Source organism: Heptranchias perlo, chromosome 26, assembly GCF_035084215.1.
Source record: "Heptranchias perlo isolate sHepPer1 chromosome 26, sHepPer1.hap1, whole genome shotgun sequence".
Taxonomy (NCBI): domain Eukaryota; kingdom Metazoa; phylum Chordata; class Chondrichthyes; order Hexanchiformes; family Hexanchidae; genus Heptranchias; species Heptranchias perlo.
Genome location: NC_090350.1, coordinates 32,479,530 through 32,503,901, shown reverse-complemented (window position 1 = coordinate 32,503,901; position 24,372 = coordinate 32,479,530). Strand labels below are relative to the sequence as shown.

General features: G+C 42.1%; 1 protein-coding gene across 1 annotated transcript in view; it reads left to right on the top strand.

Moving 5' to 3' along the window:
- si:dkey-34d22.1 (discoidin, CUB and LCCL domain-containing protein 1) overlaps positions 1-24,372 on the top strand; it is a 114,126-nt gene that overhangs the window by 57,226 nt on the left and 32,528 nt on the right. Inside the window, exons 4-7 of the mRNA XM_068006724.1 lie at positions 12,737-12,788; positions 16,711-16,783; positions 18,468-18,601; positions 20,239-20,276. Of these exons, the coding sequence (XP_067862825.1) occupies positions 12,737-12,788; positions 16,711-16,783; positions 18,468-18,601; positions 20,239-20,276 (297 nt within the window). The remainder of the gene's footprint in view (positions 1-12,736; positions 12,789-16,710; positions 16,784-18,467; positions 18,602-20,238; positions 20,277-24,372) is intronic.

Sequence of the window (24,372 nt, the reverse complement as noted above, 5' to 3'; positions counted from 1 at the left end):
TTATGGCCTGGACTAATATTCTAGAGTCATGAGTTCAAATCCCGCCACGGCAGCTGGGGAATTTAAACTCAATTAATTAAATAAAATCTGGAATTAAAAAAAACTAGTATCAGTAATGGTGGCCATGAAACTACAGGATTGTCATAAAAACCCATCTGGTTCACTAATCCCCTTTAGGGAAGGAAACCTGCAGTCCTTTCCCAGTCTGGCCGATATGTGACTCCAGACCCACAGCAATGTGGTTGATTCTTAATTGCCCTCTGAAGTAGCCTAGCAAGCCACTTAGTTGTTCAAGAAGGTGGCTCACCACCACCTTCTCAAGGGCAATTAGGGATGGGCAATAAATGCTGGCCTTGCCAGCAATGCCCACATCCCATGAACGAATAAAAAAAAAAGCCTGCAGATGCTCACTGTCTAGGCTTACACATGAAGAATGGCCATAGGGATGAAGTACCAAAGAACTACAAATGCCTCTGAAGCTGTGCTGTCACATAAGTCACTGCCTTTAGAAAAGAAGGAAGTAGAAAATTGAAGGGATGTGTAAAAGTCTACCAATCAAGGTTTTAACCCTTTTAATCAGTTCATTTTGAAAAGATGAGGGGGGGGAGAGGAACAGTAAAGGTATGGGGGAGTGGCTCGGAGTTTGCTCATGGGGAAGAAGTGACTATCGGTGGGTAGGATGCTCTGGTTACTGGGGGATGCCGTAGAGCTTTCCAGAGTGGCACTGACAGTAACCAGGGAACAAGACGCCTTTTCAGGAATTAAATGTGGTGTAGAATAGTAGAGGAACCAAAAATGGAGCACAAAACATTAAATGGAAAATGAGGTGAAAAGAAACAACAAAATGAAGAACAAGAACAAGAGCAAGAGCAAGAAAGGAAAGGGAGCCTGGCCTCACTGTGAACTAGCTGCAGTCCGGGATTTGCAGCTCCTTCAGAAATGATGCGTAGGCTAATAAGTGCCAATATTCAGTCAGATGAGTCTTTTGGTGCTGTATCCAAAAATAATATGAAAATTTTCCATTTTCTTTTTAAGAGTGCAACAATTCAAATGAGTTCCATCTGGCCTATTCACTTTATACTCTGTAGTATAATTTTGAACAGTATCATTTTAAAAAAATATATGTTTTATACCATGAGGATTTTAAAAAAAAACAGAGGTCAAGCCTTGAAAGTTAAAATATTTGGGACTTTTTTTAAGGAAAGAAAAAAAATTGAATTTATAAAGTGCCTTTCACCATCTCAGGACGTCCCAAAGCGCTTAACAACCAATGAAGTACTTTTGGAGTGTAGTCACTGTTGTAATGTTGGAAATGTAGGAGCCAATTTGCGCACAGCAAGGTCCCAAAAACAGCAATGTGATAATGACCAGATAATCTGTTTTAGTGATGTTGGTTGAGCGATAAATATTGGCCAGGACACCGGGGAAGAACTCCCCGGTCTTATTTGAAATAGTGCCATGGGATCTTATATGTCCACCTGAGAGGACAGACTGGGCCTCGGTTTAACATCTCAGCTGAAAAACAGCACCTCTGACAGTGCAGCATTCCCTTGGTACTGCACTGAAGTGTCAGCCTAGATTATGTGCTCAGTCCCTGGAGTGGGACTTGAACCTACAATGTTCTGACTTAGAGGTGAGAGTGCTACCACTGAGCCAAGGCTGACACCAAAAAATTTGTTCCACCCCTATTTGTCCTGAGAAGATGGTGTGGGCTTTCTCCTTGAACCTCTTTGTGCTGATGGTGTTATCTAGGTCATTCTGGATTTTTGACCTAGCAATGATGAAGGAATGGCTGTATCCAAGATAGGATGGTGTGTGACTTGGAGGGGAACCTGGAAGTGATGGTGTTCCCATGATCCTGCCGCTGTTGTCCTCCTTGGTGGTAGAGGTCACAAGGTCGTGAGGTGCTGTCAAAGTAAATTTCTGTAGATCATGTCCGACAGGGTTTCAGACATTAACATCCAGAGCACTGGTTGAAAATCCTGTTTATTTTTTAAACTATTTTGCAACATCTAATGAGACTGAATTGGTATATTGTAAAGACAGTTGGTATGAGGCATGTATCAGTTATCAACCAGTAGGTTAGCACTATCATCAGTCCATTGGATTCGCCCCAGATATGGGCCTAGAAATTCAGCCGCGCAACATCTCCTGAGCCCTCAATATGGCAGACAGGAAAAGCAAGCTCATTATGCATCATGAGTCAGAAGTGTATACCTGCCATATTGCTAAATGTCAAAAAATCGGCGTTTAGTGCTCACACCTGAAACAAGCATTAGGCTTTTTGCATGTGCAAATAAGGGGCCCAATGCCTGTTGGAGGCCTCACTGGCAGATTGGTTTGCTCTGAGTCAGTCGGCATCAGCACCGGCTGCACTCAGGAAAACTAGGCCCACATGTGGCCTAACAGGGGGTCCTTAAAGGGACTGCCTATTGGGTCACAACCAACAAGGTAAGTTCTTACTTTAATGCAGCTATTATTTCAAATGGGTTAAGATGGTTGATCTCATTGAAGAGAGGAATGCCATTGCAAACCTGCCAATACCACAGCAGTAATCTCCACGGTATAAAAACATAGTCATTTCTAGATTAGGAGGAGTTCTCCCTGAATGTGGAGCCGAGAGGGGCAGGATTGCTCCTCCAAACCCCACATACAATGAATGCGAGCCACGCCAGTTGGAAGGGGCAGAAGCGCACCACTTGTCTCCACAGCACTACTGCCCACGCTCGGCACCCCTCACCTGTATTTTCCTCTGCCCCCCCACCCCCCCGCGGACTTATCTGTATGTTGGTGTTGGTGAGGCAGTAGGCCCAAATTCCTAAATTCAATACCTGCCAACGGGTGAGCTGCCTCTAATGGCGCGACATGCCCCGACATCTCGCTCCTATTATTACTATTAGGCCCAACTTCTGACCAGCCTCGAGCCTCCCAGTTGTTTTGCGCATTGGAATGGCACCATCAGTTATGCGCCCAAAGCGGGCCATAATGAATTTCTACCCCTCGCTGTCTAAGCTCACACATGAAGAATAGCCCAATGGGTGAGGTACTGGAGAGCATTTATAGAACTATACAGCGTCATGAGTCAGGGTCACAGGGGAGGAAAAGGAAAAAGATAAAAGGAGCAACAATGGAATGAAAGCTAAACAAAATATGTCATGTTAATCTGACTGTTTCATGAACTCACCGTGATGCAGCATTCTGAAACTGTTCTGCCAAACCCAGGAATATTTTTTAAATCTTAAAAGTTTCTCGAGGGAATTATTAGTCAACAGAAACATCAAAATGGGTTTATACACTGCTTGTTAGAGTTATTTGAAAAGCATGAGGGGATGTAAAAAGATAAAAGATTTTTAAAAAGCCGGCAGATACATTTGTGTTAACTTGTAATTCTCTTATTGATGTCTGGCTGCTATTTGACATCCTATGTAGTAGTTTTTTTTCTGATATTTCTGAAGATGCCACCTGCAAGAATGGTACAACATTGAGTTTTATCATTTCTTTCCATCCTTTATCGTCATCTTTTTATATGGTGTTATATAGGGTTTTTGTTAGGTAAGGGTATCAAGAGACATGGAGCTGGGCTACAGATCAGCCATGATCTAATTGAATGGCTGAACATTCTCCAGAGGCAGGAACTCATGTTCATATTTTCCTGCAGTTTCAGATAATTCCATAACTGTAAATCTATAACTCATTTTGATATCTCTTTTGATGAAGAAATTATTGTATCAGACTGCTGATAATTTAAGTAGGAATGTTGCAGATGCCCTTTGAATAATGCTAAATTCCCCAAAGTTGCCTTTTTAAAAACACTTCATACTAGTAAAGTATCAACTGAATGGGATCAGTGCATATTTGAGTCATTTGATTTGAAAATGAATTGTCCAGATTGTTTACATTGGCAAATGAAAGTCAACATTCAAATTGGCTGTTTCAACTCTTGGTGGTCAGAAAAAAAAAAATGGGCAGCTGTTTTTTATCCTTGCCAAATGCCTTCAGGGATCCCATTCCATACATCGTATAAAGAGATGAGAAGATTTCCTGGAGCCACGCACCAGCTGTGATGGAGTGAGCTGGTGACCTGTTCCCAAGTTTCCACCACCACCGCTCTGATCCAGCTACTAGAAGGTGCGGAGGAGCAGCCATGGGCGTGATCTCTCTCTAATGTTCACTCCCATGGTAGGGAAATGCCTAACCTCCGCTTGGCTCTTCCCAAAGCAGTGCGATTCTGAGATTGGCAATTCACCCTGAATCTCATCACTCAAGTTTTCTCTATGCATTAGTGCTCCACAGCACAGTGCCATTCTGCTGCTGGGGTTTTGCCGCTGTTTTTATGTTTTAAAGATAGAATTTTTATTAAAGCTTTTTGGTAGGAATGCTCTTTCTCCTTGTAATAAATCCTTGATTTTTTTTTTTGTTCACATCTGTTAGCAATATAAAAGCAACATCTGCCTTTTTGTAAACCAAGTATATGAAAATCCCATGTGGCCATCCCCTTCACACTATGAGCAGGAGATTATATACCGCCCACCATTGCTAGCATTGTCTTCAGTGTCACAGAGCCCACTCCTACTCAGGGGCCTCTTCTGGTAATTTTTTACATGACTCCTCAGTATAATATATGCTTTCACTTAACATATACCCAAAACATTTGAAGTATATTGGGTTCTTTTGAATGCTATGCCTTAAGGCACTTTTATGTTAATCCTACAGTTTTTGAACAGCAGCATTATGCTGGTCTCCCACCGTCACTCTCTCCACTGTTTACATTCTCACCTGGTGCTGTTCCCAACCAGATGCTGGACAGGGGTGGAACTGGTGAATCTGGCAGCAGTTCACTAAGCCCAGAAAACTGTCAAGTTTCCACAGGTGCTGGTTCAAGGTAAATTGGCCCTTGTATGTTTTCAAGTACAGCCAAGGGCCGTTGACTGCACTTTTATAATGTGAAAGCACCTTTAAAGTTTTTGAGACTGAGGAACCAGGTCTCCTGTCATCATAAACAATAGGTTAGAGCCCTTTAATTTACTCAAAACATTCAAATACCTGATACAAAGTTGTCCTTATTAAACAGTTGAAAATATATGCTGAATATAATGTGGTGATTCTGTAGATAAAGCAACATCTCTGGTCATCTCTCAAGTTTTTGGAAAAATAGTTTCAATAAATTTCTGCATGCATTAGTCACGAGAGCTTTGAAATTGCAAGGTGTTTTCAAGAGACTGAATATTCAGAATTGGTGACTTTAATTGAGTTTCTGCATGTGACAGGAAATCTGGAAGAAGCTGTAGATTGTGTACTTGTTTCAGCTGAAAGCAAATATGAAATAGTACTTGTCATAAATTTCACTCCTCACTTCTACAGATTCCATGAAACTGCACATCATCTTTATGTTTAATGAGCAAATTAATTTGAGGCATTTTACTGCTGAAGAATGCAGCACGAAAGCATGACTGTATTTTAGTTACAAATCTAAAAGCCTGTGTTGTTCCAGTAGACCACAACATAAGAAGTACACAACAATCAGAATCCCACTGTGCGTGTGGAGATTTACCATTGTTAATCTCTAGTACAGATGAATGTGTATTTCCACACCTTGGTATATTTTCTGATTCCCCTCCCCATCACTGAGGGCATGGTGGGGTGTTTGGGGGTGGGGGGTGGGGGTGGAAATTGCATGTCAGTAGCCCTTAAGGGATGCAGCCCATGAAAGGTAAAAATGGCTGCATTTAGGAACATAAGAACAGGAGTAGGCCATTCAGCCCCTCGAGCCTGCTCCGCCATTTGATAAGATCATGGCTGATCTGTGATCTAACTCCATATACCTGCCTTTGGCCCATATCCCTTAATACCTTTGGTTGCCAAAAAGCTGTCTATCTCCGATTTAAATTTAGCAATTGAGCTAGTATCAATTGCCGTTTGCGGAAGAGAGTTCCAAACTTCTACCACCCTTTGTGTGTAGAAATATTTTCTAATCTCACTCCTGAAAGGTCTGGCTCTAATTTTTAGACTGTGCCCCCTACTCCTAAAATCCCCAACCAGCGGAAATAGTTTCTCTCTATCCACCCTATCTGTTCCCCTCAATATCTTATAAACGTCGATCAGATCACCCCTTAACCTTCGAAACTCCAGAGAATACAACCCCAATTTGTGTAATCTCTCCTTGAAGTCCGGGTATCATTCTAGTAAACCTACGCTGCACTCCCTCCAAGCCAATATGTCCTTCCAAAGGTGCGGTGCCCAGAACTGCTCACAGTACTCCAGGTGCGGTCTAACCAGGGCTTTGTATAGCTGCAGCATAACTTCTGCCCCCTTGTACTCCAGTCCTCTAGATATAAAGGCCAGCATTCCATTAGCCTTATTGATTATTTTCTGCACCTGTTCATGACACTTCAGTGATCTATATACCTGTACCCCTAAGTCCCTTTGGACATCCACTGTTTTTAACTTTTTACCATTTAGAAAGTACCCTGTTCTATCCTTTTTTTTGATCCAAAGTGGATGACCTCACATTTGTCAACATTGAATTCCATTTGCCACAGTTTTGCCCATTCACCTAATCTATCAATATCGCTTTGTAATTTTATGTTTTCATCTACACTGCTTACAATGCCACCAATCTTTGTGTCATCGGCAAACTTAGATGTGAGACTTACAATGCCTTCATCTAAGTCGTTAATAAATATTGTGAATAATTGAGGTCCCAAGACAGATCCCTGCGGGACTCCACTAGTCACATCCTGCCAATGTGAGTACCTACCCATTATCCCTACTCTCTGTCGCCTTTCGCTCAGCCAACTTCCTAACCAAGTCCGTACTTTTCCCTCGATTCCATGGGCTTCTATCTTAGCTAACAGTCTCTTATGTTGGACCTTATCAAATGCCTTCTGGAAGTCCATATAAATAACATCCATTGACAATTTGGAGTGGAAACTTTTTCTAGCCTTTAAAAAGGTTGTAAGTGCTTTATCTGTACGGCCCTGATATTGACGGGGAGGTGGGGAGGGTGCGTGGGAGGCTTAAAACGGCCGAAGACCCCGGCAATGCCAGGGACGCAGTGGTCCTGCCGAACTTAATGGCAGGACCTCATTATCATTTTTTTGATCTGTTTCACGCCCAGCAGACGGCCAAATTGACAGCCTGGGAGGGAAAACCAGAGGCAGGAGGCCACAGCCGGGGACCCTTGGGGATGGTCCTGATTCGGGGCTTGTGGGTGGGAGAGATCAGCCATTGGGGCTGGAGGGGAGAGAGAGGCCATCAGGGCAGAGGGGAGAGAGAGGCCATCGTGGCTGAAGGGAGGAGAGAGGCCATTGTGGCTGTGAGGGGAGAGAGGCTATCACGGCAGTGGGGGGGGGGGAGAGAGGGGACATCAGGGCTGGAGGGAGAGAGGCCATCGCGGCAGCAGGGAGAGAGTCGGCAGCGGGGAGGCCGAGGGCTTCCTTGAAGGGCCCGGGGGAGCACTCTTGCACCTCCTGGCCCACAAGGAGTGCTGAAAGAGACACTTACCTTGTGGAGCTGACAGCTCCCGCCTCTCTTACACTGCCGGGCTTCCCGACCCCCGGGGAACCCATGCAGCAACAGAGAATTTTAAATCGGGATCCCAATTGCAATGTGGAAGCCTGATCTAAATATGTTCATGAAGTGCCCTGCCTCTTCACAGCAGGACACTCGGAAGCGACGACACCCACTGCTGTAAAAATGGGTATGGGTCCCGTTCCGTGTATTTCATTTTTTAACCCACCCCCCAACCCTCTTCTGCCCACCGTGGAGGGTTAACATCGAGACCAATAGCTGTTTCATCTCTCGCACCATCCAAAAGGAAGACCTGGGTACACTTTGTGCTGTGTTGGTTCTAGTAAAACAACTGAAGTTGACCTACAAGGATGGAGTCTGGTTGTTGTTATTAGTATTAGTCCAAGTCACGCCTCCCCACTCCATGGGTTTGGCAGACTGGTGCCAGTAAAGTGATGGGTGTGTAAATGCCCTGGGAAAGCATGCCACACACGACTAAGTGCTCTGGTTTTGATTAAAACTTGAAGTATATAAATGTAATGCTGTAGACTGTAAGTGAAGTGTCCCTGTTTAAATGACACTTCTTTCTTCTGGGACTGGCATTGTCATAATGTCCTTGCTTTAGTTTGCGCCGTTCCAGTTTCAGTGAGTTTAGTGAACTCTTACAGTCTCACACAGAACTCTTATAAACAGGACAGGTTGTCTAGCACTCAGCTGAAAAGTCTGGAAATAGTATGATTGTTTTGGCTGTAAAGATCAAACCATTAAAATTTGAGGTTACTGGCAATACTTTTACTCTGGTGGCAAAGGAAGTGAAACTTGGACCCGATCTCCAAGGCAAACAACATTGTTCCTAATCAGTTTTTCTTTAAGCTTTTTATTTTTCTTCAACATCCTGTATATTATTTCTCACTGCCTCCCATGTTAGATGAAGGTAAACTTTGTCCTGTTTAGACTCTCTGTTAAATTCCATGGATGTACATTTGAAGACTAAAAGAGATTGCCGTTTCATTCTCCTCCCCCTCTCCTTTTATAAACTGAGTTAATTCTGCACTGCGATGCAATTATGCTGAGGTAACTGTCCTGCACAGTGGTGCCTTCCACCCAATTTCCACTGGATTACAAATGAGAAAACCAGTGGTGGTGAGTGAGTTGATGCATTCCTTCTCTGGGTGGTGGGTGGGTGTGAAGGGCAGGAGGGGGGGGGAAAGCAATCTGTCCAGCCAATGCAAAGGAAAAAACATTTAAAATGTTGGGAAATATGTGGAGATCAGCATTTTCTGTATGCAAGTAATATTAACCTCCCTCACTTATCTCTTTTCCAACAAAGCAGTAAATTAACTGTACTCCCTTTGCGCCAATGATATTTAAGTGAAATACTTACTCGAAGGATTTTTTTTTAAAAAGTGATACAAATATGATGAGAATCATACCGCAGAAAGTCATCTTGAGGTCAAAAATCTGCAATTCCACTCTGCAGCTGCAACTGTGGCAGAGCAGGAATTGTTTCTCACCCAAATGCTCGAGATTGTCAGAGTTTCTGACCAGTGTTCCATGAACTTGGCCTGGAAGACTCCTGTGGGACCCACTTTCACCGTACAAATATATTGTATGCCTGTATTTTGTTGACGTATAGTATGCTGGGGGCTCAGGAGGTGTACAACGTATGGGCCAAGCACCATTTGGTGATGTGTTTAGTCAAGGTCTGGCAATTGAGAGATGGCATTCATGAGGTGTGTAAGATAGTGAATGGTACAGAAAATGTAGATCTGTAACAGACCAATTCAACTCGAAGTGTAATTTGTTTGACAAAGATCATTTTTTTGTATTATTAACATTGGATAGTGCATGTCATTTATTTAATAAAGTACTTGTTCAAATGTGATATTGCAGACCACCCGCATTATAACAGCTCATTGAATCATAGGAATTGTAGAAGGAGGTTATTCTGCCCATTGTACCTGTGCCAGTCAGAGTTGGCTCTTCAACTCGAACTATCTCATCTAATTTAATTTCCCAACCCTTCTATCCTTTTATATACTTTTTCAAATGCTTTTCCAATTCCCTCTGCCTCAATAGCTGCTTGTGGTAAAGCATTCCAAAGCTCTAATAACCCGCTGCATGAAAAAAAAATTCTTCCAATCACTCCTTTCATTCTTTTAGTTGTTGGAGTATAATCAGATACCCACTTATCATGTCGGGCGGTAAAAGCAGAAAATGCTGTAAATGCACTGAAGGTCAGTCTGCTTCTGAAAGAGAAAGATGAAGGTCTCACTCGGTCTTTTTTGATGTGGAGATGCCGGTGATGGACTGGGGTTGACAATTGTAAACAATTTTACAACACCAAGTTATAGTCCAACAATTTTATTTTAAAATTCACAAGCTTTCGGAGGCTTCCTCCTTCCTCAGGTGAATGTCAAGAAATCCTCGAACCTCTCGCATTTATAAATCACAGAACAATACCTGGTGATTATAGATAGTCTGTTCAATTGCCCGTTGCCAAGGCAACCAAGTGTTCAGACAGATAGGTGTTACCTACAGGGCCACCGAATATATAAATGGCCAGAACAAAAAAAAAGAGAGAGAGAGAGAGGCAGAAACATAGAAACATCGGGAAGGAAAAGACAGCAATCGACCCGTTATATTAAAAACAGATAACTTTTGTTCACTGGTGGGGTTACGTGTAACGTGACCTGAACCCAAGATCCCGGTTGAGGCCGTCCTCATGGGTGCGGAACTTGGCTATCAATTTCTGCTCGACGATTTTGCGTTGTCGTGTGTCTCGAAGGCCGTCTTGGAGTACACTTACCCGAAGGTCGGTGGCTGAATGTCCTTGACTGCTGAAGTGTTCCCCGACTGGGAGGGAACCCTCCTGTCTGGCGATTGTTGCGCGGTGTCCGTTCATCCGTTGTCGCAGCGTCTGCATGGTCTCGCCAATGTACCATGCTCTGGGGCATCCTTTCCTGCAACGTATGAGGTAGACAACGTTGGCCGAGTCACAGGAGTATGAACCATGCACCTGGTGGGTGGTGTCCTCTCGTGTGATGGTGGTATCTGTGTCGATGATCTGGCATGTCTTGCAGAGGTTACCGTGGCAGGGTTGTGTGGTGTCGTGGATGCTGTTCTCCTGAAAGCTGGGTAATTTGCTGCGAACGATGGTCTGTTTGAGGTTGGGTGGCTGTTTAAAGGCGAGTAGTGGAGGTGTGGGGATGGCCATAGCGAGGTGTTCGTCGTCATTGATGACATGTTGAAGGCTGCGGAGAACATGGCGTAGTTTCTCCGCTCCAGGGAAGTACTGGACGACGAAGGGTACTCTGTTGGTTGCGTCCCGTGTTAGTCTTCTGAGGAGGTCTATGCGATTTTTCGCTGTGGCCCGTCGGAACTGTCGATCGGTGAGTCGAGCGTCATATCCCGTTCTTACTAGGGCGTCTTTCAGCGTCTGTAGGTGTCCATCGCGATCCTCCTCGTCTGAGCAGACCCTGTGTATTCGCAGGGCCTGTCCATAGGGGATGGCCTCTTTGACGTGGTTAGGGTGGAAGCTGGAAAAGTGGAGCATCGTGAGGTTGTCCGTGGGCTTGCGGTAGAGTGAGGTGCTGAGGTGCCCGTCTTTGATGGAGATTCGTGTGTCCAAGAAAGAAACTGATTCTGAGGAGTAGTCCATGGTGAGCTTGATGGTGGGATGGAACTTGTTAATGTTATCATGTAGTCTCTTTAGTGATTCTTCGCCATGGGTCCATAGAAAGAAAATGTTGTCGATGTATCTGGTGTATAGCGTTGGTTGGAGGTCCTGTGCAGTGAAGAAGTCCTGCTCGAACTTGTGCATGAAAATGTTGGCGTATTGGGGTGCGAATTTGGTCCCCATGGCTGTTCCGTGTGTTTGGGTAAAGAACTGGTTATCGATGGTGAAGACTTTGTGATCCAGGATGAAGCGGATGAGTTGTAGGATGGCGTCTGGAGATTGGCTGTTGTTGGTGTTGAGTATTGATGCTGTCACAGCGATGCCGTCATCGTGGGGGATACAGGTGTAGAGTGCCAAGACGTCCATCGTGGTGAGAAGTGTTCCTGGTTCAACTGGTCCGTGGGTACTGAGTTTTTGTAGGAAGTCTGTAGTGTCGCGACAGAAGCTGGGGGTTCCCTGTACGATGGGTTTCAGGATGCCCTTGATGTATCCAGAGAGGTTCTCACACAGGGTTCTGTTGCCTGATACGATAGGACGTCCGGGTGTGTTGGCTTTGTGTATCTTTGGGAGGCAGTAGAAGTCTCCCACGCGGGGAGAACGTGGGATGAGAGTGCTTTGAAGGTCTGGATTGAAGGTCTTGATCAGTTTGTTGAGCTGGTGGGTGTGTTCTTTGGTCGGATCTGCGGGTAACCGTCTGTAGTGTTCCTGGTTGTCCAGTTGTCGGTATGCTTCTTTGCAATAGTCCGTTCTGTTCTGTACGACGATGGCTCCTCCTTTATCCGCTGGTTTGATGACAATGTTGCGGTTGGTCTTGAGAGCGTTGATGGTGTTGCGTTGTGCTCGGGTGACGTTCTGGACTGTCTTCTGAGTGCGGCTGATGAATCTGGCATTAATGCATTTCCTGACAGCTTGAGCATACATATCAAGCTGAGGGCAGCGACCCTCCGGAGGAGTCCAGTTTGACTCTTTCCTCTTCGGTTGCTGTACCGCGGATCCCTCTGTCTGCTGTTCCGGATCGTTGATTGTCTCATTGGGTTCGCTGCTGGAATTTTGGGGTTTGTGGAAGAATTCCCGGAGCCTCATTCTCCTGATGAATTCCTCTGTGTCCGCCGCTAGACTAATGGGGTCCATTTTGGTAGTGGGGCAGAAATTGAGCCCTCGGCTGAGAACTTCGATTTCGTCTGGTTGAAGGGTGTGGTCGGACAAATTGACGATAGACTTCCCTGTGGTTGCAACCGTGGTACCAGGGGAAGCTTGGTCGATGCTGGTGGTGATGCCGAGTTTCTCAAGCTTCCTGCTCTTGGTTTTCATGTCGGCAGTGTCGTTCCGTTGCCTCGTCTTTTTTGTTAGCTTTGTCCGTTCAGGGTACTGCGACTGAAGCCGCTACGAATAGCAGCGACACATCCCCCAAATATGGCACCAATGCTAACATAATTTAGACTGGATGTTTTTGTGGGGGGTGGGAGGGTGCAGGGGGAGGATTGTATTTGTTAACAACTATAATGACCTCTTCCATTTAATAATGTATCAATCTTTTACATTGTGCAGATTTGATTTCCTGTTTGGATAAAGGTGTTCACTATTCCCAGCAACAGTTCACGTAAGTTGAAATCTGCGGTAACCTTGTCTTGTGTACATGTTAAACTGAGCCTTAATGCAAAGTTTCAGGTAGCTTTGAAAACAAAATGCCAGAAGTGTTGGTTTATTAACGTGGAAAGGGAGCTGGAAGCAGTCAGGCAGTTGTCCTACCAATAAATGGGAGCTTTCAAGAAGTAGATGCGCCTCTGTTTGGGAGTTCACAGGATGACATTCTAGTGACAGGAAAGCGAACCTGCCAGAAATCCCCTCTCAGGAATGTTTGATCTGCCAATATCATTTTATTCCCGATGTTCCCGCTTGGATCTACAAATAAACTGACATAGCTTTGTAACTTTTATAGTTAATCTATAATTTTTTTTGCTGCTGATGTAGAGAAATGTGCAGGGCTATGGGGAAAGAGATGGGGAGTTGGATTGGATAGCTCATTCAAAGAGCCGGCACAGGCACGACGGGCCGAATGGCCTCCTTCTGTGCTATACTATTCTATGAACCTTTAGTAAGAATTAAAATTAGAATTGTAAACACTGAGTTGGAGCTCTCACTTGAAAGATAGTATACACCTTTTAAATGTTATTTGTACTCAATGATTGGCATAGGAAAATATTTATTTAATCTGATATAGGATAAGTTTTCATTATCTTTTTGCCAGATTAATATATGGTGCAGTATCTAAAAAGTTCCTACCATGACTGTACCTTTTAACTGTGTATACATTGCAGAGGACAGATAAAGGAAATCTGGCCGCCAGCAAGACTTGGAATCTGACAGATGTCTAAAGCATTTATAAATAGTAAGCATGAGCTGTATAATCACTCATTCTGAATACAGTCCTATAGCAGAATGTGATAATGTTCCTACAACCACACGTAGTTACCAAAAGGTAGAGCATTTGACAGCCTCCGTTATTAGCTGCCTTTTATATTTCACTTGTTTTTGCTGAGGTTGTTAATGACTCACTGAAACAGTGCGTATGTGTCTGTCATTGACTGACACTAATAACAGCCAAATAAACTGGAGGAAGTATGATGGAGTCCAAGATAACTGAAACAATTAAGTTCCTATCAAACACCCTAACAGTTGGAAACTAACAGAAATATTCTGCAGACATAAAATACTTCCTGCACTGTGGATGGAGCCTAAAGACATGGAGAATGCACTTACAGGCAGCATACCTTCATAAAGCAACAGTTATTTAATACCTGTAATCATTGTCATTCTGAGTAGAACTGTGTGCAGTCTACATACGCATCTCAGGGGTTTAACATTTGAGTAAATAGCATCATTAGTTATTGTATGAAAATATATGAGATGGAGTAATGGTGTCAGGCTACATAAATTGTAATTGCATTGCTTTATATTGACAAATGTACATCACACCTGACACAAAAATCAACTGAAATCTTTCTTCTTACTGTGAACGTTCATGTTAAATGGTGCCAGTTTAAACCAGATTCACACCGCGGCTAATTTTTAATTTTCATGCCAGTTCAACACTGAATGGGGTAGATCTTGACTTTGTGCAATAGTGTAAAACGGGTGATAGCGAGTGGGCAGCCCGTTTTACATGGGTCCCGATTTTTATTACAATTGAAGTCAATGGGAGAGATTTAAAACAGGCTGCATATGCTGGACTCTTCTTTCATATGGAGATTCACAGAAAGCAAACACATGGGACCATTTCCCCCATGTTCGCTAGACTAAACCAGCTCCCTTATCATAGAATTATAGAATCATGTAATGACACAGCACAGAAGGAGGCCATTCGGCCCATCATCCCTGTGCCGCCTCTTTAAAAGAGCTCTCCAATTAGTCCCACTCCCCTGCTCTTTTTCCATAGCCCTGCAACTGTTTCCCCTTCAAATATTTATTCAATTCCCTTTTGAAAGTTATTATTGAATCTGCTTCCACCACCCTTTCAGGCAGTGCATTCCAGATCATAACAACTTGCTGCATAACATGTCGCCTCTGGTTCTTTTGCCAATCACCTTAAATCTGTGTTCTCTGGTTACCAATCCTTCTGCCACTGGAAACAGTTTCTCCTTATTTATACTATCAAAACTGTTCAAGATTTTAAACACCTCTATCAAATCTCCCCTTAACCTTCTCTGCTATAAGGAGAACAAGCCCAGATTCTCTAGTGTCTCCACGTAACTGAAGTCCTTCATCCTTGATACCATTCTAGTAAATCTGCTCTGCACCCTCTCTAAGGCCTTGACTTCCTCCCTAACGTGTGGTGCCCAGAATTGAACTCCAGACTCCAGCCGGGGCCTAACCAGTGTTGTGTAAAGGTTTAGAATAACTTCCTTGCCTTTTGTACTCTATCCCTCTATTTATGAAGCCAAGGATCTCGTATGCCTTTTTAACAACCTTCTCAACTTGTACTGTCACCTTCAAAGACTTGTGTGCATACACTCCCAGGTCTCTCTGTTCCTGCACCCCTTTAAAATTGTACCATTTAGTTTATATTGCCTCTCCTCATTCTTCCTACCAAAATGAATCACTTAACACTTCTGTGTTAAATTTCATCTGCAATGTGTCTGTCATTTCACCAATCTGTGTATGTCCTCCTGAAGTCTGTTACTATCCTATTCACTGTTTACTACAGTTCCGAGTTTCGTATCATTTGCAAACTTTGAAATACTGCTCTGTATACCCAAGTCCAGGTTATTAATATATATCAAAAAGAACAGTGATCTCAACACTGATCCCTGGGGGACACCACTGTATACCTCCCTCCGGTCTGAAAAACAACCGTTCACCACTACTGTCTGCTTTCTGTCCCTTAGCCAATTTCGTATCCATGCAGCAACTGCCCCTTTAATCCCAGGGGCTTCAGTTTTGCTAACAAGTCTATCATGTGGTGCTTTATCAAACACCGTTTGAAAGTCCATATACACAACATCAGCTGCACTACCCTCATCAACCCTCTCTGTTACTTCATCAAAGAATAGTAGATGCAGATTCTAACGATGATGCCAATTCCTGTTATCTAGGTTTAGTTACACAAAGGAGTGCAGCTGGTGGAAAGGGACCCACACATCTGAAGTCAGCTGCATTCTTATAGCGTAAAACCATCTTCAGTGTGAATAGGCAGCCACCCAAGATTACACAGGCTGTATTGTAGACCGGTGAAAGTCCAGCTGTTCATTTCCCCACAGGAGATGCTGTGTTGCCGACTTTTTCTCTTGGATATACCGGACTGCACGTCCTAACTTATCTTAATAGCCTGCCAGTAAAGCTGTGCTTGTTGATTCTCTCTCCTTTTAATGGACCTCTCAACTGGTTCATAATGTTTTCTCCCACAGAAATACTTTTCATTCATGATTATAACTCCCATTGAAACAAAAATACTCTGAAAGAGTCATTTCTTTTCACATTTGAAGAAGTAAGATAGGTTAACGTTTTGGGTGGGACTCTTGATCAGAACTCCTCATTTATTTAACTGTTACTCTTGCACATGCGGTGTAGATTATCCAGCCAGATGCCTGTCTACAATAGATGATGTTATATTGATTACATGCAGGACTCTTCCACCCGCCTGTGGCACACTATCAATAATACTATAATATAAAGGACGTAAACTCGGTGCCTCTGGGATCCAACTTTTCCTGGATCCATAAATCACCCAAGGGAGGCAACACAAAACATGAGGTTTTTTTTTCCTATTGGGCCTCCATTGGGTTCAAAAAGGACCAGTTGCACACTGGTAAAGAAAAACCAGGAAAGTAGGACTTAGCGGTCCCGGGTGTTTCTTCTTGAACAGTGCTTGAACGCTGTTTGCCCATTGCCCCAGCAGCAACGTAAAAGCACCTTTAGAGCACAGTTCATGCAGGATCCATTTAATGTAGGTTGCGTTGATTTTAATTAGCTCTTTATTGTTACTTAGTGTTTTGTGTTAACAATTCTTTTTGCTTATATTGTAGTAAATATTGTCCAGCGGGTTGTGGAGATGTCAGTGGTGAAGTTTGGGGAAACGTTCAAGAGGGTTATCGTGATGTGAGTACAAATCAACTCATTAAACAAATAGCTGATTAAAATTTTTAAAGTTATTTGGATAATAATGGTTTGTTTTTTCCCCTCATTTATGTATTTAAATTGTTTTTAATTGTGTGTCTTTTGCTGCCAGTTTAGCAGGTTTGACAGATCTAGAGAATTAAATATTGTTGCATTCTGTTTGCAGTAATGCTAGGCACATTACTGTGCCTGGTACAAAATTCTGCATGTCTGCTCACGTTCGAGTTTGCTGGTATTTCCAACAGGTCTACAGAGAGCAGCACTAAATAATAAATAGGCATCAAGGAGAGTGGTGCATGGAGATTGTTGTAATGTTCCTCTTCTAAGACTAGGTACCAAATGTAAAAGTGGTATTATACTTCTGGGTAGAGCTTAACTTGTAACAGACTAATCTAGTATGGGAACACTACCTGCTCCCTTACATATATTCTTTCAGGATTTGCATACCACCCATCCTCTCAGTGGGGGGAGGAATCATAGAAAACGAAGTAAAGATTTGTAGCTCAAAATAATTCTCAATATACTTTGTTATATTTCACCAAAATGCAAACTTCAGTTAAAAACTGGAATTATAGGATTTTTCAGTGATAAAATATTATATAATAATAACTATTGATCTCACTGAGTCAATGCAGAGGTAAATTTCTCTGCCAGTTCACCTAGGGTATATGAATTGGTATTGTTGCAGAAATTGGACAACATATTTCCATGCTTCTTTTTTCCAACTCCTTCATTTTGTATTTGACAGGTTTCCCTGTAGCAAAGGGGAAACATGTCCAACAAGGATTCGGATTTCAAAATGTATGCAATTTTGTTTAGTTCTAGTTATGCAGTACTGTAAAGGTTTAGAGTATATGCAGAAAATAATGAAAGATAACTTTAGTCTGTTTCACTCGTGTAGAATCGAATTAATTATGAGCACCGTAGATAGATCAAAGTCCTTTGGGTTTTTCTCTTTATTACTGAATTTTTTGCTCATGAACTTAAATAGATCAAGTTGGATGTGCTTCGTTCTTTTTTACTCCTAATAAATTCTAGATAAGAAATAAATTAATTGGAATTGCATTATTAGTAATGAACACATCTATTTAATGTGTTAAAAAATCTGTGCACTTCCCATCGACGTTTTTCATTATGAATTCCACTGGTGGGGGATTGTACTTACAGCGTGACAAGTTTACATAGGCAGTTTCCATTATAAATGTTAAAATTATTATGAATGCCTCTCCTGGCCAACATTTTCATATACAGAAAGGGTACAGAGGGAGAGAATAAAATGATACATAAAGACTGTTAGTATCTAATTGCAGAGTATGAGAGTAGCAATACTATACAGGAGTTTCTGTGACCACTTGTGTGATATACTTTGTCAAACGGAAACACGAGTGCCTGAAGGGAATTGCATCATATGTCATTTGAAGGATCATTTTGTTAGTAGATGCACTACTGAAGTACAATTCAAATAACAAATAATACAAAGAAAACACTATGTACTTTTGAGGCCTCCAACGAAGTTTTACTCTGTGAAAATTGTGGCATAGTCATGATGGTGGGCAAATGAAGTGCTGATGATGAAGACTCCACTATACAGCCTAACCAAATTCTACATGCACTCACATTTTTTACTAAATAAGTTGAAGGTAATGAATTATTTTTTGTTCCATAGACATCTGTTCTGTGTAAAGCAGCTATCCACACTGGTGCAATAGCAGATGATCTTGGGGGCCAGGTCTCAGTGACTCTGAACAAAGGCATCACTCTATATGAAGCTGCTTTTGCAAATGGAATTTTAACTAAAACGTAAGTAAAAATAACTTGAGGGTAAAGTTTCTGTGGCACTTCTGACCTCCTGCCATAACTTAAGGCGGAAGCCCCCCGAGAAATGGTGTCAACAGCCCCGAAGTTACAACAGGAAATCGGGAGAACGCCAGCAGAAATTCTACCTCCTGATGTTTTTCAGGAAAACATGTTTTAATTACCAGAACTGTCTTTTATCGACGCCTAGATTACAGCATATCCTTTCATTTGTGTTACTTTTAAAATTAAGGAAAAGACACAGAAACTGTATCTGGATGATTTTGCAACTTAAAAACAAGTGCTATTAGGCCTCACTATGACATTTTTCCTTTAAATGACGAGTAACTTGGTCTCATTTTGTAGTACAATACATTTGATTTTTGTTTTTATTACTTTTTTATATTTTAAGTGTTAGTGAAAGAGCAAAGGATAGGAACAGAAATAAATTACATTGTCTGGATTGATGTAATGTGGAACTTGAACTACTCTATCTTGCATGCAGCATAGATTGTAAAAGTTTTCATTATTTAAGTAATAATGTATGGCCACCTGCACCCATGGTGTATAAATAACCTGCTGCCACTCATTGCCTAGGATCACAAATGAAGAAAGGCCTTTCACGTGAGGTGCTGAAGATCAAAAAGCATTAGTCAGCATGTCATGTAGTGTCTGGGGGTGGGTCGGGGGAGGGCATGAACAGGAACAAAACCACAGCAGAAATGCTGATGGGAGCAGAGCTTTTGTTGGATCATGATCATTTCCCCAAAGTAGATGATGGCTTTATAAGATTTGTTGATCCAAAGTTCTGAGTCTACTCACTGGAAAGGTGGGGGAGATTTGCTCTGGTCACTATGTGTAGCACATTGTAATTGCACTATTGAAGATTTCCTCTGATCCACTTTAGTAGTGAAATAGTAAACATGTTCTTTTTGAACACCATTATAATTTTGATAGAAACACCAAACCGGAAGAAATCTTCATGAATACATTTACATTGTCGCTACATATAGAGACGGGAGCAATTCTTACCCTAGATGACAAGGCCTTTTACCTACTTTTAATATATCCTAAGGCTATCTTTGAATTGTCAGAAGAATTTAAATGATTATAAGAAATACCTAATAGTAAAAGTTAATGCGGACATGCTTGCATACTTGCTAGTGAAGAATTCTTCAGTAAAAAATGAGTAGGAAATTTCCTAAACAAACAAACCACATGATGGCAGTGAAATAAAAACTGTTCTGATGAAGGGTTATACCCAAGACATTACCCTTCTTTTCACTCCACAGATGCTAGTGTATATTTCCAGCATTTTCTGTTTCAGATTTCTAGGATTGATGAGTTTTATTCTTCTTATTTGTCACATTACGGCAGTTGCTTCTAAAAAAATATTCTCTTGGATAAAGCATATTCACAAAGTATGGGATAATTTTTCAACTTCACCACTTGGGCTGTAAACCAGCAGAGCGATTTGCCCGCCCGTTTTTATTGAAAGTCAGGCGGGTTCTATAATGGGCAGCCAATCCACTCTGCCAGTTACCAGCCAAGTGGTGATGGTGAAAATTATCCCCGACATGTATTAGTTATAGTGATGTGGTTAATTTATCATTATTAATCTTTGATGTGTCCATTTCTTCCAGTGGTTCCTTGTCTGAGAAACGGATCAAGATTAGAAAAGGTAAAAAAAAAATCTGAACCGTACCAAATTGTCCACGGAGGTGGGTAAATAAGCTGTACAAGTGGATCTTGCGGACTATTTTATGCACCATTACAGTTAGGAAGCACTGGTCAGCAAGATCCTGCAAGTGGAGGTAGTTTTACCCTGTGAAAATTTTGACACAGTCAGAATGGCAGTGCTGATGATGAAGGCTCCACTACATATCGCAACCAAATTCAACATGCACTCACAATCTTTACAAAATAAGTTGAAGTTAATGAATTATTTTCTGCACAGTTGAGTATTCCTTGCACAAGGTTAAGACCTCCATTAAATCTTTGCAGTCTGCACAAGCAGTGCAAAGTGGGAGAATGTCCTGCTGTGGCAATTTAGATAGCCCCATTCTGTGTTGAGTTTTCCCTTTTGATTTGTGTGAAAAAACTCAAAATCTTTGTGCATTTTAAGCACAGACCAAAATTAGTGTGATTCATTTGGTGTGAACAGTACTTTACATTTAATTCTCTTCAAGTGCCTAATATTTAGGTATCTGTCAGAGGAGTGGATGTTCATGCAACCTCTTCCATTGGAACAGGAGGCGGGCAGAATGATCCTGCCATCTTCCCAATGGAAGTTGTCCAAGGCCTGACCAATTTTCATGGTCAGCCTTCAGTACCGTTCTGTCAGTGAGCTGCTCGCGCATTTGGCGCAGCTCGTCGATCGGAGGGGGCTGAAAATCTGGCATCTCCACCTCAGAGCCCAACCACTCCAGGTAAGATGGGGGGGGGAAGGAGAGGCGAGGACAATCTCAAAGGAGGGTTGCAGAGGGTTGAACATCATGGGGGTTGATATTTATGGGGCCAGGAGGAGCAGTCCTGCTCCTCTTGGCCCCACAAGAACTGCAACAAAACGTACTAGTTTGGGCCTCTTCTGGCGCTGGCTCCTCTTCCCACTGTCTTCACCTGGTGGGAAAGATACAGTAGCATTCCCACTCAGGCCACTAGTTAAAATTGCAGTCGGGACCCGATAATGTCACCGGAACCCAACATGCATATGTGAAAAAGGTCCTCAACATCTTTGGGCTGGTATCTTTGACCCCTGCTCAGTTGAGCAGATTAAAATTTGGAACGGTGAATTCCTGGCGACTTTCCAGCAGGTAATAAATAACCTGGGCAATTTTAACCGCCCAGTTTTGGCAGTCTGGGTAGGGTTAAAATTGCCAGCATACTTCTAAATGTTTGCAAAATATATTCAGATCAACCAGTCTGCATGGTTCCTGCTACAAGACATTTATTTCCAAGCCACATATAATCGTTCTCATATTGAAATATTTTAACTACTTAAATATACAGAATATATAAGAATAAAGGCATATCTGACTTGGACTTAAAAATGTTTCAAATGGAAATATACTCCTACATAATATTTAAGAAAAAGGAGTTTGCAGAGCCAGGAACTTTAATCATTCATCAACTGTTTAAATTAAAGAAATGTGTGGGTTGTTGCAAGCCTGTTATTTTATACCTCATTACTGATAGTTCATTTCAAACAGGCAAAACATGAATTCTGTACCTTCACCACATAATACAACTGTGCATATATTCTTATTAAATATGCATTTAAATGATTTAATGCTAAAGTAGCAATAAAGGCACGGGATAGCATCTTTCTAATGCTGCCACTCTGATTTGTGAAGAGTATTATTGAGAGAGTGATTACAAGTGGAAATTCTTGATGTTGAACAAAGGTGACAAATGGAACTACAGGGGTTTTGTCCTAGGGCTTCCATTATTGCTCATATTTAAAAATCATCATAATGAGGGACATTTAAGCAGGATGTCTAAGTTGGCTAAATTGTATGAGAAAGCAAGATTTATAGATGCACTGGATTCAACTAAAATGGATCTGAAACAACTTGATGACCTGATAGATGAATGGCAAATAGCATTTGATATTTGTAAATGCAAGTTAATGGGCACTGTTTGTAAAAATAATTTCCAGATCTGGAGGAAACCTGCAGAGCATTGAGTGCAGAAAAGATCACCGTGTGGTAACTGCCCAGTCATTGAAAGGATGTCTGTAATATAAGATAATGATTGTTGGGTCAATTCTAATTTTAGGGTGTACACACAGAATGTGAGTTCAAGTAAGTGATAGTGATATTTTGTAATGTATTAGATAAACTACATTGGGAATGTTACATCTCTAAAAAATACATCAGAATGTTGGAGAGAATATCTAGAAAGGTAATGAAGATTATTCTGGGCTTTAGATCATTGAGCTCATTAAAAGACTTGGAACACTCAGTTTAGTCTGATCAAAAAATAAAACTGATGGGGACATGATGCAAGTTTTTAATGTAATGAAGGAGATTGATGAAGTGGAGGCAAGGAAATTCTTTATGAAGAACTAGAGGGAATTATTTTAATATTAGGAAACCACAACTAAGCATGAGTCAAGGCTGCTATTAGATCTGAGAGTTTATGAAATAAATTGTCATTAATGAATGCAGAATTTGATCAGGTTCAGGTTATATGGGTCAAAGTAGTGATTAGACATATCTGCCTGAACTCCTACAATGGTCCAACTGGAAAAGGCATTGGCTAAGGAAAGAATGACTTGCATTTATATAGTGCTTTTCACAACCTCCGGACGTCCCAAAGAGCTTTATAGCCAATGAAGTAATTTTTTTTGAAGTGTAGTTACTGTTGTAATGTAGTACTAGTGTAGTTTAGGCTGGTGTAGTACTAAGCCCTACAGACTGGAAGGTCCCAGGTTCGCTGATCTAATCTGGAAAAACATTTAGCGTTAGCATCCCTGGGCTAGGGAGAGCAAAAAAATCAGTCAGGGTTTCCACTCATGATATCCAGGGATTCCTGCTAGAATGTGCTTATGTGTGCATGTTGAGAAAAGAAGCATGATTGGTTATGATGCCCTCAATGAGGGAATAGCCTGCCATACCCACTATCTAGTCCTGCGCATAAAGCTGGCTACTTGGATGAGATACCAGAGGGCTGCCAGTGCTCATGTAATTGTATCCTAGCAAAAGTCAGCACCTCCAAGAGCAGAGAGAAAAAAGTGGAGAAAATTAGAAAGAAAAATATCTGTCTGGAATACAAAACCTGAGTACAAGAAGAAGGACAACTTCAATTTATAAAACACCTTTTAAGGCATGAAAACTCTCAGTGCACTTCATAGAGGAAATGACAGTTGATGCATTTGTGTAGATGGTCTCAATCTTTGAGACCAAGAAATCCACAAGGTCCTCACACTTTGTGTTAGAGGTGAGAGTTGAAGGGACATCTCAAAAGAGGTTTGAGAAGGAAGTTTGTTCTGGAGAAAGAAAGGGAGACCTTATCCTCCAGCATGATCCTGCAGTAATAAGAGGATTTGACCATTGAGGGGGAGGTGTGATAATACTTGAATTTAACAAGCCAGAATCTGCAAATGGATGACTAGACCAGTTGTGCACTAGGTGTGCTCAAGTCTGTGTCCCTCAGGCTTTAGGTTGTGGAAATGAGAACTGTACCAGACTCACAATTTGAATTGCCTGAACTGGCAGAAAGAAAAAAAGACTTATCATTTTTACAGGGTTTGATCACGTCTCTAAGGAATGTACTTCACAAGCAATTAACTATTTTGAACAGCAGCAACTACAATTCTGTAGGCAGGCATACGAACCATTTTACACACAGCAAGATCCTGTCACACATGTAATAGACTATAATTTCAAGTTCCTCATTTGCAATGCCTGCTGCCTAGAAGCACTGATACTGTATCTATTGACGCCTAGCAATAAATGCTGATTATATATTTTAGTAATTGTAGGAGATTACTACATTAGATCAATTAGATTTGACATAAGCATTTCAAACCACATTAAAATTCCCCACTGTAGGGTTGTAGTTTCCTTAATGAGTTTGTTTGAATGTTATGGGCCCGATTTTAGCACCCGCTACCGGGTGCGTTATCGGCGGGGGGGCCCCGAAAATCCCGAAATCCCGGAGCGGGACCGGATCGCGCCTCGATCCCGCCCACGTCCGGGTTCCGCGCTGACGTGCGGGGGTGCGTGCGCAGCCCCCGCTGGTGGGAATCCCGCAGGCAATTAAAGCCAGCGGGA